General features: G+C 37.3%; 2 protein-coding genes and 1 long non-coding RNA gene across 4 annotated transcripts in view; 1 reads left to right on the forward strand and 2 right to left on the reverse strand.

Moving 5' to 3' along the window:
• Nucleotides 1-1,144: 1,144 nt before the first annotated feature.
• On the reverse strand, nt 1,145-1,815 carry LOC107089179. Its single transcript, XR_001481426.1, has 3 exons — nt 1,703-1,815; nt 1,557-1,623; nt 1,145-1,385 (listed from the first exon to the last, which is right to left on the reverse strand). It is a non-coding gene; the product is annotated as an uncharacterized LOC107089179 (long non-coding RNA).
• A 602-nt stretch (nt 1,816-2,417) lies between these two features.
• Nucleotides 2,418-4,799, forward strand: LOC107089175 (transcription factor LBX1-like). Its single transcript, XM_015381817.1, has 2 exons — nt 2,418-3,201; nt 3,734-4,799. Exons 1-2 carry the CDS (start codon nt 2,877-2,879, stop codon nt 4,195-4,197), a joined length of 789 nt encoding a protein of 262 aa, XP_015237303.1. The 5' UTR covers nt 2,418-2,876; the 3' UTR covers nt 4,198-4,799.
• Nucleotides 4,800-9,360: 4,561 nt separating this feature from the next.
• pcgf1 (polycomb group ring finger 1) overlaps nt 9,361-19,394 on the reverse strand; it is an 18,285-nt gene continuing 8,251 nt past the window's right edge. The window contains exons 4-9 of one of the 2 annotated variants that reach the window (XM_015381811.1): nt 18,938-19,009; nt 18,682-18,784; nt 18,489-18,531; nt 14,744-14,830; nt 9,764-9,844; nt 9,361-9,496 (exon numbers count right to left, since the gene is read on the reverse strand). In XM_015381811.1, the coding sequence (XP_015237297.1) occupies nt 9,446-9,496; nt 9,764-9,844; nt 14,744-14,830; nt 18,489-18,531; nt 18,682-18,784; nt 18,938-19,009 (437 nt within the window). In that variant the 3' untranslated portion in view covers nt 9,361-9,445. The remainder of the gene's footprint in view (nt 9,497-9,763; nt 9,845-14,743; nt 14,831-18,488; nt 18,532-18,681; nt 18,785-18,937; nt 19,010-19,394) is intronic. The other variant, XM_015381812.1, reaches the window with a different exon arrangement.

Below are 19,394 nucleotides of genomic sequence, written 5' to 3' on the forward strand. Positions count from 1 at the left end.
ATAGATAGATAGATAGATAGATAGATAGATAGATAGATAGATAGATAGATAGATAGATAGATAGATAGATAGATAGGATGTGCTGTAGTTTCTCTTTTTAGATTTTCGATTAGAAGGCAATTCTTTTAAAATTACCATTTTATTTGGGTTATGAATGGCAGCACTCCTCTGCTGCGGTCTAATCGTTTTGTGTTTATGAACATAAAGATAGGAGTCCCACCTTTAACGATAAGGGGGACATGGCATGTAGAATGATGAGCTGGGGCTGCGTAAAGCAGTTTATCTGCTTAAGATTATAATCGCACTTGCTGTATCTGACACCATATATTCAAATTGACTAAATAAGATTATCAGAATACCTCATATCCTAATATTGCTTTGCATTATATAGATTTGTTTGCTAAAGCGATTAAGGCTTTTTTTATGGGTGGTTAGATTTTTCCCGAGCTGTGGGACACAAAGTATCTAATAATAAATATGGCCGTTTTGGCGCATTTACTAATGAAGAGGTGCAAATTTATAATTCAGAAAAAAAATGGAAGTTCAAACATTATAGGCTTCTCTAATGAATCACCGCAACAGAGAGAATAAAACCCAAACAGACTGTTGTGAGGTGAGCGGACGTCACATTTTAACGCAAGGAGGCCGCTCTGATGGGAGGTAAAAGCACCCAATTAAACCCGCCAACAGCTTGTGACTGATGATGTCAATTTTTCTGCACCTAATTAACGTTCAAATTAAACCAAAAGGTGAGGAAAAGCGCGCAGTTTCCTATCAAATGTAAAAGGTGAAAGGTTAAAAAAAAAGAATATTTAAAATCGGTGAACACAGAGCAGGTTTCTTTTTTGGAATATATCTTTTTTCCCCCTCAATAAATGTATAATATCTTTACTGCAAAATGCAGGTTTCCATAAATTATATCTGGATGTTTAATAAAAAATAAACTATAATAAACCAACATTTTGGAGAAATGTCGAGACAAAAATAAATCTGTTCATCTCAATCGGGGATTTTATTTATTCAAGCATGAATGATATATCCTGGCATATACCTTCGAGTTTATCCTGATTTCAAATTCAAGTCAAAAAAATGTCCGATAAAATTACCTTCACTCTGATATTAACATCATTTGATTCTCCCGGAACTTTCTCCAAAACGATGCGCGTTTCTCTCCAAATTCCCTCTAACTGGATTTATCCCTGCGAGCTCCTGCTCGTTATGGAGAAATATGGATTCAAAGCAGCCTCAGAGGGTGGACCTCCACGGCTGATAATAGAATTTCCTGCTGTTTTACAACTCCGTCCCTAAACCAATGTCACCATATGCTGCTGTTGGCACAAGACTCTCCGCAGTGGCTCCATGAGCAGCAGGCTCCACACTGCAGCCTTTAAAATAAAAACAAGATTATGTTCTTATATTATATCCTTTCAAATTAACGTTTGAAAGAATATAATTCAACTGTTCAAACATTAAAAAAAAAAGAAATTTAATGTATTTCGTTCCACAAATGTATTTATAAGGTGTTGACCTAAAAAGAAAATGTTTATTTATGGTACCTTTAATTTCTTGTCTGCATAAAGCCCTTCCTCGCATCTTTTGCAGAAAATCTTTATTAAAACGAACCTAAAACCAACAGTAGGTTAAAAATCAAATGCGTTTAGAATAAAACAAGGTGCGCTCCCTCCGAATAGACATAGCCTACCTGCCGATTTTTTCCAATGCGTCCAAAATCTTCTCTTTTTCTCATTCTCTTCCTTTCTGAACGTGTTAGACATCGGTGCAGAAAATGTTGTCTCCCTTATCAGACTGAAACCCGCAGCCCGGCGTCACCTTTATTACTCGCTTATTTCACGGCAGCGCATATTGCGTTCCACTGGATTCCACCTGCGGAGACAGACGGGCATGGCCGAAATACCAGGAAAAAAAGAACAGATCACAAAAGAAAAAAAAAACGAAAATAAAAGGGCAAAGAACGAAAATAAAATGTTTTTTTTATTATTCATATTCGTTTAATTTAGTTTGGATATTTACCGCCCTATTATTTTTTTATGCGATTACACCTTGCACCTTAAAGACAAAACAGTTTAAACCTACAACCATACATTTTTATCTTTATTCTCAGATTAAAAGTTTTTTTTTCTTGCCATAATGAATCATTATCAGTAAATATTTAGTCACACTAAATTGCTTTTATCATGCGCAACAGGGTGCCATATTCGCACTTTACGCACAACGCTCCGTTACGCATGAATATGACAAACATGTGAAGCTTGTTTTGGTTGAAATCCTTTTTCCATGATGCAAACCTGCTTTGATTCCACCATCGGCTCTGACTTTCTACAGCAGCAGAGGGAAACAGATGCATAAACATTTCAAGGCAGTACACCAGACTCCTCCTATTCCCCACGTCCAATTAGTTCTTTTGCTCCGGCCCTTTAAGACGCAGCAGCGGGTCACCAACTGGTGTAGTGTTTCTCTAATTGAACTTCGCCCAATCAACAATAAGTCGTTAGCAGTCACTTTCCTTTTCTTGGTGCCTGGAAGCTTTTTTACTCCCTTCTCCCCTTTCAGGGCTTCACCACCTCCAGTCAGCCGCTTTCTAAAGACCCGCATGGAGTTTGGCAGATGAACCGGGACGCTCTGAAGGGGATACTGTGCGGCTGCCTCTGCAACTACGCCCGAAGCATGGTTATTTTGGAGGAAGGCTCTCAGGCGAGCTGAGTTTACAGCCTTGGACTCGAAGCGCTAAAGTACAGCGGAGGTCTAGAGGAGCCCCGAGCTCCACAGGAAACGCCTGTGGACGTTTTAAATCTATTTGAATGAAATAATCAACTTTTATTTTAAATCCTGAGAGCAGCTATATCTGCGGGACTGCGATGACCTCCAGTAAAGACATGAAGGCAGGGTCTGTGCTGCAGTCCGGCGGCGAGGAGCGGAGGCGCGCTCCGCTGGACCAGCTGCCGCCTCCGGCTAACTCCAACAAGCCGCTGACGCCGTTCAGCATCGAGGATATCCTCAACAAACCATCCGTGAAGAAGTCCGTGGCCAGCATCTGTCCGCCGCGGGCGCTGGAAAAAGTCACGGGCTCCAGCGCGGCGAGGAACGGGATCAGCACTCCGTCCTCACCGCTGTGCGCGCTGGAGGAGCTGGCCAGCAAAACCTTCAAGGGTCTGGAAGTCAGCGTCATCCAGGCAGCAGAAGGTACACTTTATGGATTCAAATATTTTCCCTAAAAGTTTGGTTTAAAATGACAGGAGGGTTGTTTTGATGCGTAACAAGGAAATGCCAGGACATCTGCATGGGAATGTGTGGGGATAAAAAAAAAAGGATAAAGAAATGTGGCTTCATGATAAACAGACATATTTGGGTAAAACCAGACTGAGACAAATGAAAACATTTAGTCAAATATTAAGGAAATCGGTCTGGCCTGCAGCGCTGCGTTGATTGGGTGAAAGATAAACATGGTTGAAATATTCAAATTAAGTAAAAGTAAACAGAATTTTTCATTGTTAGGCTTTTTTTCTGGCCTAAAATTAAATTCTGTATTATGCAATTAGTTTTCTTTTGCATTTGACAGCATGTTATTATATTCTAAAATGCTTTAAAGTCATATATATGTAAGGTTCATATTAAAGTTTGCAAAATATAGAAAAAACACTTAAGAGGAATTAAAGTTGATTTTATTTCAGAGGTCAGATTTTTCATCCTTCTCCTATGTCCTCCCCTCATTAAGGTCGGGAACACCTGAACGCCTTCGGTCAGCGGCAGACTTCGAAGAAGAGGAGAAAGTCGCGGACAGCCTTCACCAACCATCAGATCTATGAGCTGGAGAAGCGGTTCCTCTACCAGAAGTACCTCTCTCCGGCCGACCGTGACCAAATCGCGCAGCAGCTGGGACTGTCCAATGCGCAGGTCATCACCTGGTTCCAGAACCGCAGGGCCAAGCTCAAGAGGGACCTGGAGGAGATGAAGGCGGACGTGGAGTCGCTGAAGAAAATCACGCCTCAGACGCTGCAGAAGCTCGTAAGCATGGAAAGCATCGAGGACGCGCAGGGTGGAGGCCCCGGGGCCCGGTCCCCCAGCGTCTCCCCGACCTCCCAAGGACACCGAGCCTTCCCACAGTCCCCCTCCTCATCCAGAGACCAAACCACTGATGAGTTCTCAGAGGATGATGAGGAGATTGAGGTGGACGATTAACAGCCGAGAAGGACTGGGATTTTCATACACACAAAAAATAAATAGAAGAGGGACATTTTTCTTCCCAAACTTTTGCACGGATATTGATTTAAAAAAGGAGAGTATACACATATATGAACAATCAGGATCATTTTTCCTATTTTTATTTCTTCGTTTTAATTTATTATAACCAATCCCTACATCCGTTTAAGTTTCAGCACATTTTGGGGGGAATATTTTGTTTTATTTCAAGTAGACTAGGACAATATTTTAACACATTTTCTGGCGTTTTTAGAGGAAAAATAAAAAACGTTGTGCAATTACTGTTTTATACAGCATTCATTTCCATTGTCCAGTCAAAAATCTAAGATCTGGCAACATTTTTTGGATAAGCCCCACTCCTTTATTTGATCAGATTTAAAGTCGCACATAGATATGTCCATATTTTTTAACCATGAGAGAAAAATGTCTCTGCAAGCATGCAGGCCTCCTGGAGGCGCAAACTGCACCAACCTTTTACGCGCTCTCTGCTCTGTATATAGATCAATCCTCCAATGCGATAATTTTATTGTAACGTTCTATTTAATCAGCATCTATGTAAATAAAGGTTATATTGTATTTCAATCAGCTTTCAGCGCTACTGGATGTCTTATTGCACCACAGAAAATTTATAGTAAAATATGTAGATATTTTTTATATTAATTTATAATTGATAATTCTTTTAGATAATGAAAACTTGTAAGGATTCACCTCCGACAGATGGGAGAAATTTAAATCTGCGTCTCTCGCTAAAAAAATGTGACTTTTGCTTTCTCTGACCCCTTGCTTTCAGCTTTAAAGTGCCGTGTGTTCAATTAGCAGCCGTCCGCCGCCTTTATTCCCATTATTTGGGTGGGCTTTGAATGCATCTTGTCACAATAAGGTCCCAGTCTGCCCGTGGTGTTAAGAAAAGCTTTCCTCCAGCTCCTGCGCCATATGTTTGCTTCCTCCTTCTTTATGAATCGTCTTTAACACAACTGGTCGACATGATTGATTAGGTTAACCCGCCTTTGCCTCAAATAAAACAGCTTCCACTGAGCCGTGGGCAATAATGGCCACGCATCTGCCACTCTTAAACTAGTTTTGTTTGGAAAGAGGCAGGGGGAAAAAAGAGACAAAGTTGGCCATGAATAGCAAATGGGTTCGTGTGAGGAGCCTAATGAATAAAAGCCAAATCAGAGTCACTGCTGCTGCTGCTGCTGGATGACCATTTGCAACAGTTTTGGAGCTGATCAAAGGTTTAGTGTGTGTGTGTGTGTGTGTGTGAGCGTGTGTGTAGGGGGAGATGGATTATATTAGTTTTTACTGACAAAATGTTTCAGATACATAAATAAATATTAGTTGTTTTTTCCCCCTGATGATTTAAGACAAAAATGCCAAAACTTTTTTTTTTTTTGCTCATGCATTTTTATATGTTTCTATAGGCTATTCTTCAGAACCACATGTTTTATTACATGTTGCTGCATCATATATTTCTAATGAATTAAATCAAACGAAATATAAGAAGTGACCTGCAAAAAAAAAAGGAAAAATAAATATCCTAAAATAATAAGAATAATATTAGTAATAGATCGTGAGGCAAAGTTTTCCCTTTATTTTTCTTTTCTTTTATGTCAGTGTAGTCTGGAACAGACTGCTGATCACAATAGGAGCAATCGGCTGGAATCACAGAGGTTGAAAAGTCAAGTAGGCCTGGGGTTTAATTGTGGATTGGCAAGGGAAGTAAAAGTGACAAAAAAAAAAAAAACAATGAGGACAGAGTTGTTTAAGCAACATATTGAAAAAAACCAAATCTTTAAAAATTTAAATGTATGAAAATACATTTATTTTTTTAAAAGAGTGTAAATATTCAAAGTACTATATAGGCTATATATGCTGGATTTATTTCCTTTTTATGCACTTTTTTTCGTTTATTCCGTATAACAGGGTTGCACTATAAATCTGAGTGAATTCGTTTTCGCTTCAAGTGCTTTCTAAAAAAAACAAAAAAAACAAAACAAAAACAATTTTATTTTTAAGGTTTATGTTCATTATGTATTTATTTATTTATTTTTGGTTTCCTATTAGAAAAGAGTTTCTGGAGAATTGTCAGCATTATTTCATGTCTATATAAAGGCCCTGAATATGCTCAGCGCAGCGGCTATTTAATAATATAACATTTTCAACTCTTTGCTTTTCTATTGAAAGTGAACACATCGCCCTATGAAGCTGCAATAATTAATTTTAAGCATAGATTAAAAATAATATATCTAGACCTATTTTGTTTAACAAGGCCAATTTACTCACCGAAGTGGCTGATCTTTTCTTTTAAAAAAAATCAATTGTCAAATGTCTACAAACAGCGTGATTAATTGCAAGTTGCTCAGGAAAAAAATCTAAGAAAATCACGCAGAGTGCTTTCAAATTAAGAGTAAAGACCTGAAACCATTTCACATTTATCATCAGGCCATATAAAGCTCTGGAGAAGATCACATGCATCAGAGGTTATCTGAAGAGCTCAAAGTCTGCCACCTAGTGCTCATTTTGGGGTACTTCTCTTTTTAGCAAGAGAACCAGAGGACATCATTTAAATTATTTTATTTTATTTTATTTTTTTTTGTTATTTGGAAGTTGTGCTCAGTGCTTTTTATGATAAACTGCTGCTCTTCGCTGTACTCTGAAGGTTTCTGATAACCAACAATGTCAAGGTAAAAAAATCTATACCTGCCCTGGAACAGCTTTTAAATCATTTCACATATATGCAACAAAGCTGCTGAATATTCAAGTTTTTTTTTCTTTTTCTGAGACAAAACATCTAAACGACCCTGATTCTACTGTTTAGTGTAGACCCTGTTTAGGAAATGTCCATCATGTTAGCAACCCAAAAGAAAGGAATCTGAAAAGTAACCATGTTGATCGGTGTCAGTGCATGGAAATGTACTGCAAACCTCTTGATTTGATGTTAGTTTAAATTAGCTGCACATATTCTTTACATATAGGGAAGGATAAAACATAAATCACTGGAGGCTCTGTGAGCATATTTGCCGTTTTGATAGGGTGGATTCTATTGCTGATTTTAAACAAAAATTTCTTCAACTGAGGTAATTTTGAATGAAAAAATTTAAAGCATGGAAGGCAACTGTAAATGTGGTTTGACAGGATTGGTGTCTGTTTTTCAGTGAAAGAACACAGGAAGTGCACAATTCACAAATTTGCAATTGGCAAGATTAATGTAGCACATTTTTGAGAAAGTAGGAAAAACAAATAAGAGGACTTGGGAAATACTAATGGAAAAAGCACTGCAGGTTTTCTGAGACACCTTAAAATAACCAAAACACATACTGATGAAACAATCGACTGTAGCAAAAGGAAAAGCACCTACAAATGATCAAAACATAATTCTTTTTTTCATCTTAATAGACTATTTCTTTTGTTCTTATATAACCAGAGCCGTAGAGTGAAAAATGGGAAACTATCAAGATGGGACACATTCAGAGGATCATTTTCCATTAAAAAAACTTTCTGCAGAAACATAAATTCATGAAATTCTGTATTTAACATTTAAAATATAAAGATCTATTCATACAAATATTTCTCTAACAATAGGCTGTAAAAAAAAATGTACGATTGAAATGTCGGTGGTTAAAAAAAAGATGTCTGAACTCTGTGAGCTTTTCTCAAAAACAAAATACCAAAATATATTCTCACCACTTTAGTCACTAAAAGCATTTAAATAATAATGGTTATTTATTTGCACAAACAAGCAGCATGACAGCTGGTCCAGAACTGACCTAAACCGGAATAAAAAAAAAAATTTAAAAAAATCAGCATATCATTTTTTACAAAAATGGTTGATTTATTTTTAAATTTTTATAGCAAGTAACGTACAGCATGTTTTTTTCTTGCAATTAAAGTGTTTAACCTAAGGTTTCTAAGGTTTAATTGAAACTGTATCTTGGTTAAACCCATGATAGCTACATTAGTTCTATATTTATTACACACTTATTCCAGGTGTTTCCATTCATTTGAATGATCATGGCTTACTGCTAAGTTTCACTCTTCCTTCAGATTCGGTGAGGTTGACATATAAAGAACCAGAATCTACTTTCATCTGTTAAGAGGCTTTTAAATCAATGAGCTAGAGTTCACTTTCTTTTTTTCTGTGGTTTAGAAGGGGCTGAACACAATTGATGTCCTCAATACGTCTGTTCGGTGGCTCACTGCGCCATCTCCTGCTAGGTTTACACCGTGTGAATCTACCTCAAAGTTTTGAATGGGTTTTTTTTTTCCCCTCAGCCATCCTTCTTGCACCTTTTCCTTCAACTATAGTTAAACTCGGATGTTACCCGCTTCTCAGCTAGCTTCAGCCATAAACTTTTGGCTTAGCTTCCCTATAGAGGCTGTCAGTATGGCTGGAACGATTAATCGTAAGTTATCAATGATCCTCAACTAATTTGGCACTCGAATCGTTACCTAGAATATGGTACAGAATCTAAAACAGACATCCCCAAAGTCGGTCCTCGAGGGCCGCTGTCCTGCAGGTTTTAGAGGTTTCTCTGCTTTAGCACAGCTGATTCTGATGACTGCAGTTCAGCAAAAGCCTGTTAATCAGCTATCAATGAAAATCAGCTGTGCTGGAGCAGGGAAACTTCTAAAACCTGCAGGACAGCAGCCCTCGAGGACCGACTTTGGGGATGCCTGCTCTAAAATATAAACTGCGTGTACACATATTTTTTTAACATTTATTAAATATTTGCAGTAACCATTAAATCGTTTATAAAGAAGTTTTAATTGAATGAATCAATTAGTAAAATAACCAAGCCCTAGATGTCAGTGACTAACTGCTGGACAAGTTTAGAGAAAGCAGTATTTCCTGTGACTGCGGAAACCATAAGACCACGAAGACCAGATTTACACCATAATCTGATCATTATGGACTCGTGTTGTGATGCATGTCTAGTTATAATTCTGAGTAAACCCACTGGAAGAAAAAAAAGGTGACAAAGACTAAAAAATATCACGGTACAATCTGTAACTACAAAACTGATCAACTGGATCATTAGATTTCCAGTTTAGGTCGATATTGAAACACTTAACCTGAGTGATAAACCACAAAAATCTTGCTTTTTTTCTTTCAATTTCAAATTTATTTTCAAAAATACAAAACAAGGAAAATAAGTTTATATACACAAACACTATTAAAATAGAATATGTATGGTACAAAATATTTACAGCCAAATGAAAACAAATCCTATCTGGTCCTTTTGTCCTTGATGGTGTAGTGAAGAACTAACGGCTGAGCCTGGAGGGAGAAACAAGACAGAATTAAAAATAGCTTCATTCTATTCATCTACCCATGACCTGCATGTAGTCATCATACAAATGACTTGAAAAGTCATTCCAATATGGATTAAATTTATATTTTTACACAAATTAGTTTTTATGAATGTACATTCTGAGGTTTTGCTAAAACTTAAGCTGATATATTCATGCTGATAGAATAAAAAAGCCCCAGTGTGAAGGCCTCTGACAGTTGTTGGTGCTGCAGCTGGTGTTAGCTGTACTCTACCTTGCCAAACCAGTGTGAAAGCCATAACCGTTTCATGGTCATGTGATCAGGCAAAGACTCGTTATTAAAGAACATCTGGACCTGCAGAGAGGGACCACACAGACAGACGAAGAGCAATTAGAAAGGAAAATATTTTCAAGGAGGGATCTGATCACAAGTTTCACTTTGTGTGTCTGATTTCACATAATTAGCCGGAATATTTTGACTGTTGGTTTCTGCTTTTCATCAAGTGGAAGTCAGTCAGAAAATCTTAATTTCAGAAAGAAATAAGGTAACGATTTCGCTCACTTTAATATACAGAATCCTTTCTTGTCCAAATGCAATGACTTGTCTTGTTCAGGCATGGCCTCAACATAATGCTGGCATTTTTTAGTCCTTATGTTACCCCAAACTCATATCTTCATTAAGGTGTCTAAATATACAGTATTAAAACTTGAGGGTACAATTTAAGTGTTGATTTCAAATTGTTTTGTTTTTGTTTTTTTAACAGGTCCATTAAGTCAACCCTGCATCAGCTGACCCAAGTAAGGATGAGCTGCGTTCCAAGGTCAAAAATTGATGCATTTAAGATTTATAGTTTGTAAGAGGCTGCAGAACAAGAGGAATACATTTCAAGCCAGTCAGAACATTTTATTCTTCCAAAACTAAAGTGCAGATCTACCAAGACTTCTTCATAGGCCCCTTCCACCGGAGCGCAGCACCCACTACATATTTCTTGGACCCTATGTGAGCCCATAATATGAATCCAGAAAAACCTGCACAAAGTCTTAAAACAGGACTGCAATAAAACATTTTGTTCTTTGAACTCTGGAAGCTACCTTTACAGTTCAAACGTTCACAGACTTCCTAATTCCTAGACCCCCTCCCAAAAAAATCAGACAGTAAAGAAGTGCTTTCAAGGTTCCCTAAGAGGTTTCCATGACAACATACTAATACCCATTCCCATCAGCATCTGTGTGCTGAAATGGGCTAACCATAATTTAGCTGTTTTCTGCTTAATCCACTTAGAAATAACTCCTGTGGTTTGAAACGTAACATAAAAGAAATAACCTCAAGTTATCATCATCAGTTTCTTTATTTCTGTTCACCTTACAGCTGCTGGTTTCTGTTGAGGTTTTGGTCTGACTGACTTGTATTCAAATTACCTAAAGATGAAGAGATTTTATGATTTAATCTTTAATTTAGTGTTTGTTTATTTTAGTAAACAAGATTTTGAAACATAAGCAGGTGTAATTAGGGTATGATTAAAAAGAAACAGACATAAAATCTGAAATAAAAGTAAAATGAGACAAAACAATAAAAAAAAATATAAAAAAAAAAAATCAAACAACAGAAGCAGAATGTCTAATTCAACTTGATTGTTTTCATTGATGACAGCAACGCAGTATAAAATTGAACCTTTGGGTAAGTTATAAAGAAACTGAACATTATTTATCCAATAAATCAGTAAAAAGCAAATATAGAATTTTGCTCTAGCCATCGCCAAGAAAAGAGTTCTCATAAAGGTCACTAAAAATATCAACAATGAAACTGTTGTTTGCATTTTTTTTTTATTGCTCATTTTAGATTTCTGGATTATTTGCACAATAAAAAAATAATACCTCATACGACCTTAAATATTGTTATATTAGGTGTATTCATTTTTATCTATCTTTAGTTGTTTAGCTAACACCTGTTATTCTGTTGAAAAAGAATGTTCCATTGAGATTGAAAAGGTTCCCCTTCATTACATTCATTGACATGAAATGTAGTTTATTCATATAGCGCCAATTAACAACAAGCGTCATCTCAACACACTTTACAGAGACAATCCTGTCAGATTGGTTAAGAAAACCAGTTGAATCCATCAGTCAATGATTTGCTAGACATGCTCCTCCTGGATTAGCCTAAAGAGAAGATTTTTGCTTGCATTTCGTCCTTAACTCTACAGCAATCCCTCAAACCAAGCATGCATGAAGCGACAGTGGAGAGCAAAACTCCCTTTAAAAAGGAAGAAACCTCAAGCTGAACCAGACTCACATTCATTACATTGTAATATAAAGATAAGTATTTCATGTTATGAATTGATTTTCATCCTGATACTTTACACAGATTTGATCCCCGGGTATCTAAAAACATAGACGGTCAGTTACTGAAGCTCTTTTAGAGCACCTGCTATTAACCAGTCTGCATCTAGTTTTTGTATAGTTGGCTACTGTTCTGTGTGTTTTTTTATGCAAATTACTGGTTTTAGAGACTGCATTCTACAGTTAATGAGGCTTTGATTACTAAATGAGTTGATGACGTTTTCAATCAATCAAACATTTTAACCTCTGCTAACATGGGGAAAGTATGCAGGAAGATCAAAATAGGGTTATAAATACATTAAAAAAGGAACAGGGTATCAGTGGATGGATTGAAAGAACAGCAGAGGCATCCATCGTGACAGCACAGGAAAATGCACGAGATTCCCACGAGAGAATCTAATGCATAACAGCAGGATGCAAAATGCAAGCAGATAGGGCATACATGGAGCGCCGTGACCAAGCCGCTGGTTAAGTATACAGGAATGTCTGTGCAGAGTGAGGCCTGTGAGCTCCAACGTCGAAATGGGACGGGACTTTCAGACACAGACAGATAAACTGGTGAGGGAAAGCCAACCAGACATGGTAGTGATGGACAAGCTGAGGAAGACAGGGTTAGTGATGGACGCAGCAATACCTAATGAGAGTAATATGAGGAAGAAGGAACATGAGAAGCTTGAGCAAAAAAACAGAAGAAGCGGAGAGGATGTGGAAGATGAAGAAACAAAGTGGTTCCTGTGGTAAATGGAACCCACAAAGCAGGGACCCCCAGACTGGGAGAGGGGCTCCAACAGAAACGGGTTGAGATCTCTGAGCAGAAGAGTGCAGTCTAGCACCAACACACACACGGCTCTCTTTAGCAGGAAACCTAAACATAAACGTACTTTCAATTTGTTATTTTGAAATTAATCAAAGTTTTTATCTTAAATAGAAGGAAACCAGCAAAAAAAAAAAAAAAAAAAAAAGACCGTCTCTGTATCCAAAGTGTTATCAAGTACTTTTCGGCAGATGGAACAAATAAAGCACAAAGCTGTTCTTGATGTTCCTCTTTCAAAGATGAAATGATGAGTTCTGACAGACCATCTGTGATAGCAGCAGCTATGCGTGTGTCCTCCTGTGCTGCCATGTTTATTTTGGTCCGGCTGTGGGTCTGGCACCTCTGGCTTTCTTCACAGCTCTATGCCTAAACCATAATACTGCAATCGGCCAGCTTGTTTTGGGTCGCTTCCCGAGCGGTTAAGACAGGAGCGGAACAAGACGGATTCTTGTGTGTGAACAGAAAAATGCTGCAACAGTGCAGCATTAAGGCAATGTTCATGTATACTCGCATTGGTTCATGGTAACAAACCTTTCCGGAAGTGATCTTTTCTCTGCAAAAGTCAATCACAAAGACTCATGCAGAGGTGTTGATCAGCCATTCTTACCAGTTACATATTTACTTGTACAAAGCAGAGATTAAGGCAAAGCTTTTGTTGCTACCAGCTAGCAAAGGCTCTCTTTACCTGGATCACCTACTGTAAAAAAATAAATAAAACAGAAAAAAAACACCTTTCAAAAATAAAGGTCTAAAGACAACTGATATAAAAAGGCTTAAAAATGATCAAAAAGAAGCCAGTATCTTTGAAAATGTGCCTACATAGACATCATGAAGCCTAGGTAGTATTTTACAGAGCTTCAGAGAACAAAAATCACATGAGCTTTAGAGCATGTTATTATTGCTGCAAGCTGAAAATATGAGAGCAGTTTGTGCTCCTGCAAGATAAATCTACCAATAGAGAGCGCTAGCTCCCTCTGCTGAAGTTATGACAAACTTGAGAGATTGTTCAGCCACAAATATAAAAGCAGTGATGATCAAAGTTTAGGCTACAGATGATCTGGTCACAGAGGGCACTTTTTTTGTTTCTGTCCTTTAATGGTGTTTCTGGTGTGCCATGTGACAGGGCAGTTTGACTCTATCGAAATAAATCTCAATAGAGGAGCCTAAAAGAAAATCCAGAATTTTACTTTTTAATAAAGCAGAATGTTGAGTATGTTTTAATTTAATATGAACCTTCAAAAAACTGTTAATAGATCATCATTTGCAGATTAAATGTACACAAAGTTAGTAATGAGTACTTAATTTAATGTATTTACTAATATTAATTAAATTTAGCTGATTTTTTATAAATATTCTTTGTTCTGCAAATGCCAAAACCCAAAAAACATTGTTTTGCTGATTAACAGTTAAAGATTTTAAACCACAAAATGCATGGAGAATAAACATTTTGTAAATATTAAACCAGTAAGACTTTTTTTGCACCTGTTCACTTAAAAACCCGTCCTATAAACCTCTGTTCACCCAAAATCAACAGCTTCCTGCATCAGGAACACGTAGGGAGGATTTCTATGCTGGGTAGAATAAATAATAAAATTGGTTTGGTAAATTCTCCCAGTTCCTGGATCTGGTGCCTTTATTTCAAACATACTTTTAGCCTGCTTTGTGTGTGGCGCAGATACAACCACTCTAAAAACTGCTGCTGAAGAGGAAATCATAACTTTGGCTACATTACTGTCAGCTACTAAAACGAACAGATGGAGGCAGACTGAGGCAAAGGCTTTGTTGCAACCAGTTAACCGGGGATAGTTTCGGAAACGCAGACCATCTGGAGTTCATTTTCATTAATAACAGCTAACATCTATTTATTTGAAAGAAAAAAAGAGGATAGTCTAAAACAACCCTTTACACGGTTACTTACCTGTAAAGGGTTGACTTATTAATACAAAATAAACAAAAAAGTAATAGAAAATAGCACAAAAATCTACTTAAGAGTATAAAAATGTGTTTGTATTTCTCAACTCTGTTCCACTTGGCTAAAGTTGCTCTAAGAATGAAAAACAAATGTAATTTAAATGTAATAATAGCGACTTATTGACTCACCTGGTGTTTTTCCACATTTAATCTCTGACAAAGAACTTTCCGTAAGTGTCGCACTTCCGCTCGCACAGAGCAGCGCACAAACTTCTGCTGCGGAGGGAAAATAAAACGGTTGGCTTTAAAACAGGAGCGATCTGATGGGCAGCAGTCAGATTCAACACATAATTACAGAATTATAAGATCAGCATTATAATAGACCAACGTTTGATCACTTCAGTGGATTCTGACTAGTATGTTATGAGACCACCATTTACTTTTGTTTTCATCATTTGCACCACAGAAAACTCATTTAACTTGTGGAAGTGCAGACTACCACCAACAGAGAGCTGAAATTAAGAAAAGCAATGGCCTTACCGATGTAACTAGATGTGCACGCTGTTCTCTTTTGAAAGATGGTTTAAACTGCTCCATAAATAGTTATTGTCAACCCTTATTCATAAGCAGAAAATGTTACTTTTCTTCTAAATCACATTCGGAGCAGAAGAAACTCAAACCGACTAACTGTGCAAATAGCGAGCAGCGTACTCCTGTTACGATTAGATTTACAGTGAAGAATGATCCCGCTCACTGCTGGAAGGTTTCTGCTCCCTGCTGACTTATTAAACACTCTAAAGCCAAAGAGCTAAAGTGCTTTAGCTCATGCACCGCAGGGGCCAAGCATTTCTCTTCATGCATGGGCAGAAATCTGTTTTATTAAATTTACATCTCAGTTAAAAAACAGTAAATATCACCGGACAAGGAGGGTGGGGAGGGGAGCCTGTAACAAATTATTAAGGGTCAAATTTAAATCCAGAACGCTGCAAGGACACGGCTTGCATTAGCAAACTGATCCGACATTACACCCGGGAGTGTGATTTGTTTTTATACATTTATGAGGGTTCTTGTCAGAAGCTAATCCACTTTATAAGGTCATGGAGGGGGTTAGAGTGAAAAACAACTGCATATAAAAAAGCAGGAATGGAACTAATGTGGCTGCATGCTCCTGTTACATAAAGTAAGATTAGACAAACAATAAACAACATTTTGACTTTGCAAAGTGATCAGAGAGGACATGAGTGAATGTAGCAACACTTCCAAAATATCAGTAAGCAGATCGCCGCGGTTAATTCAACTCCTCAGCTGTGACCAAGGACTTGATTTTTTTCCCCCTAGATACTACAACCTCATTTAAACATGGAACTATGCTGCTGGTTTGCTTCAACAAGGTGAAACAACGATAAACTTTTCATAAGGAAGCAGTGCGTCCTTCAATTTGGGTTTTTGAGGGTATTACTGGCAGTTAAGAGTTTCGCTCCACATATAAGGTAGTATTCTAATCAATCTGTTTTAATTATCCTAAAAGCAGAAGTTTGGCAGTATTGTTTGAGAGTTACCATGTGTCCCAATGCCAAGAGGGAAAAACATCAGCAATGACCTAAGAGGAGCAACTGTTGCTGTTCCAAGCCAGATCCACACTATGTGGAATTCACCATGACATGGTGAGAAATCAGGAGTGGACGCCCCAGCAAATTTATGCCGAGGTCCAACTGGTATGAGGAAACAACTGCCTAGCTCTGTGAACCAGACCCAAACAAACCAAAGGATTTTTCGTTAGATAGAACAGAAATAAATTCTGGACCCTCCCCTTCAGAAAAAATGTCAGAAAATTTGAGGCTTCACTGAGAAAATGTGACCATCAACGATATAACAAACTGAAATTTAAAGAAACTTCTTTCCTATTGCCAAATTCCGTAGTTTTCAAGTTACTGGTTGGCGCAATCCAATATCTATTCACATAAAATCAAACGGTAACAATGCTTCAGTACCTGAATGCATTATGGCCAGGGACATATACATAAATGACTCATAGTTTATAGGATTAAACTTTGTTTTATCCGATTAACTGATACGCAGCTTAAAAAGAACCCCTTTAAATAAATGTATTTATTTGTGATATTACAAATGAACATTTGTAATATCATTCTTAAGCACAGCATGAAGAATGCTTGAGGGAAAAGATGCTAGAACAAAAAAATGAATGGATCCAGAGTCCGGCCTGTGTTCGTTTACACCTTCAAATGGAAAGTGAAAGGATGTACTCTGCATGGTTCTGTTTTTAAATATAAACACCAAAAACTCCTAAAGTTATTGCCTAAAAAGCAACAATGTAGCTGGGTTGCAAATCAATGCAGCATGGACCTTTCTGATGGAGGTGATGATATAGAAAAGTGTAGGGCAAGCATTTGTACCGTTTTAGAAAAAGATGAGGGCAATTAGCATTGTGGATGGAAAGGACTTTTGAGTTAATGCACTTTATGGAGCCGAGTCTAAATATTTTCATCAGAGCAAACAGACATTTAAATAACGCAACTAAGAGCACAAAGTCTCTCACAGCTATAAATTGTATAATGTGAAATACAGTTTGGTGTTTAAGATAATGTTAGAATGGTACTGAGAAAAGAAAAAAACATTGACTACCTTGTCAATTTTCAAGTAGTGGGGATCGTTACCATATCGGTTCAATTATGACAGAAAACCGTCCCTAAGCACCAAATAGGAGCTAATCTACTGAAGAAAAAAAGGGGTCAAAGTTCCTATAAAAATTTATACCCAAAACTTACACCTCCTTAGGCAAAAGAAAATAACACACAAAGATCTCAAATCATTTTTGCAAAACATTTAGCGAAGAACTAAAATATAAGTGTATGATTTTATCGGATAGCTTCCAACTGTCAGGCTTTAATGTAGGTTTTACGTGAAAGATGACTGTGAAAAGATGGATGGCTGCACAGCTACTGCATTAGACCAATGCACAAGGAATAAATCCTAGAAAAAACTAAATATTTTCAACACTCTCTGTTTTCTTTCCACAAGTATCCAGAATTGGAAAACACATAAATATTCCAGACAGCATAGAGCCCAAAGAAAATCTCAAGTAGCAGATCTGGCTTGGCCAACATGAACTAGAGTTAAGTTTGGAATGGGGGTTAACCAGAGAAGAGAGTGAAGGCGATGGTGATTAAAAACATAAAACATTGTTTTTGGTCTCAAAAACAGTGGACGGTCAGGATGCAATCATTTCATCTCTTTTGCTCAAAAAGGCCAGATTATTATGTTTTGTTTTTGAATTAGAACAGTGAAAGAAAGTTTCACTTTTCTCCACATCTTCATAAAGTAATCAATGCCACCCTCTGCTGGAGGAAGAAAGTTACTGCAATGCTAGCATAATGGAGTTGTTCTTCACTGTAAACCCTGAGATTTAGCTCAGTTATTTGCAACTTCTAAAATAGGACAACCGAGTCCTGCAACAGAGAGCATTTCAACTGCACTGCAGAAATATAAAAGGAGCCCCTATCGCAAAACATCAAGTTTTAAACACCAGTGGATATCTATGCTCATTTAAAGAGCCACTCCATTTTCCTAATTTCCCAATGAAGTTATGAGGTGGGTAGTTCCTAGGCTGTAAGATAAAGAATGGTTCGCTACCTCGTGACGTGCTTCTCCTACTTATCCCTGTCTCTCTGTAAATAAGAGGCTTCAGCAGCACAAAGATTTAGCAGCTCTGAAGGCTGGATTCTGCTGTAACAGCAGCTGTCAATGTGCCATGTACTTGCTAAACAGTTATGGGGTTTTTTTATGTCCTGGATATATTTGTTTTTCCCTTCGGTCTTAAAAGCCTTTTTGCTTTTAAACAACTCAAAACTGGTTTAACAACTTCAATAATCACACATCTTTGCTAAAAGCTACGTAGTTTACTGGTTAAACCTACCTGGAGAGTAAGTTTTGTCTTATCTTTCCCAGAAAGCGATGAACTAAAAAGACAAAACAATAACCAGTTAAAAAGCGTGTATTTTCAAAACTGTTTAGTGCTAACACATCCACACAAATGCTCATAGAGCAGTTCCTCCTTTTTTCTTAAATGTGCATAAATCATGTAAAAGATCATAAGAGAATCTATTTACCTTAGTCTTTCTAAACACAGTGAAACCTGCTCATCATATCTGTAGAAGTGAGCTTTAGAGTGGTCAAAGCTTGTAAAAGGTAGTGCTGCACTGTCTGCAACATCTGAGGAGTTGGGAGAGAAAAAAAGGAGGAGGTTAATATAGAGAAATTCAGGCAAGAAAATCCACCTGATAACAATTGATAACAACTGAGTCTTTTCAGAAACAGGAGCTTTTCAGAATATTAGATCAATTTAGTTGTAAAATAAGGACCTACCATCGCCGGCAGGTTGAATGACTCTTTCTAAGCCCCGCGACTGGTAAAAATCTTTTATTCGTTTGTCTTCACCTAAGCAAAAAAAAAAAAACAACACTTAAAAACATGCTCACAGTTTTCTTTTTTAAAATTCACATTTTACATGAAAATAAGTATGCAATAGAAAGACGGCGCCTTGATTAAGTGTTCAAGGTTTTTTGAACCTATTTTATTCATATTACAACCAAAAAAATGAAAATCATTCATTGTAGTTTTAAGGTAACTGAGGAGGAGTTGCATGGATCGGGGGCAGGCGGTGGGAGAAGGTTTGCTGAACACAAGAGACAAAAAGTGAACTTTCACAGATCTTAATAGTCATGCCAAAACCATAACAAAATGTTATTAATATTATTTTGCAAATCAATTAATCTGACAATTATTTTTCCGAATAATTCATTATTAATTGGATAGCCAAAGG

This window comes from Cyprinodon variegatus, unplaced genomic scaffold (genome assembly GCF_000732505.1).
Source record: "Cyprinodon variegatus isolate N-32 unplaced genomic scaffold, C_variegatus-1.0 Scaffold242, whole genome shotgun sequence".
NCBI classification, from domain to species: Eukaryota; Metazoa; Chordata; class Actinopteri; order Cyprinodontiformes; family Cyprinodontidae; genus Cyprinodon; species Cyprinodon variegatus.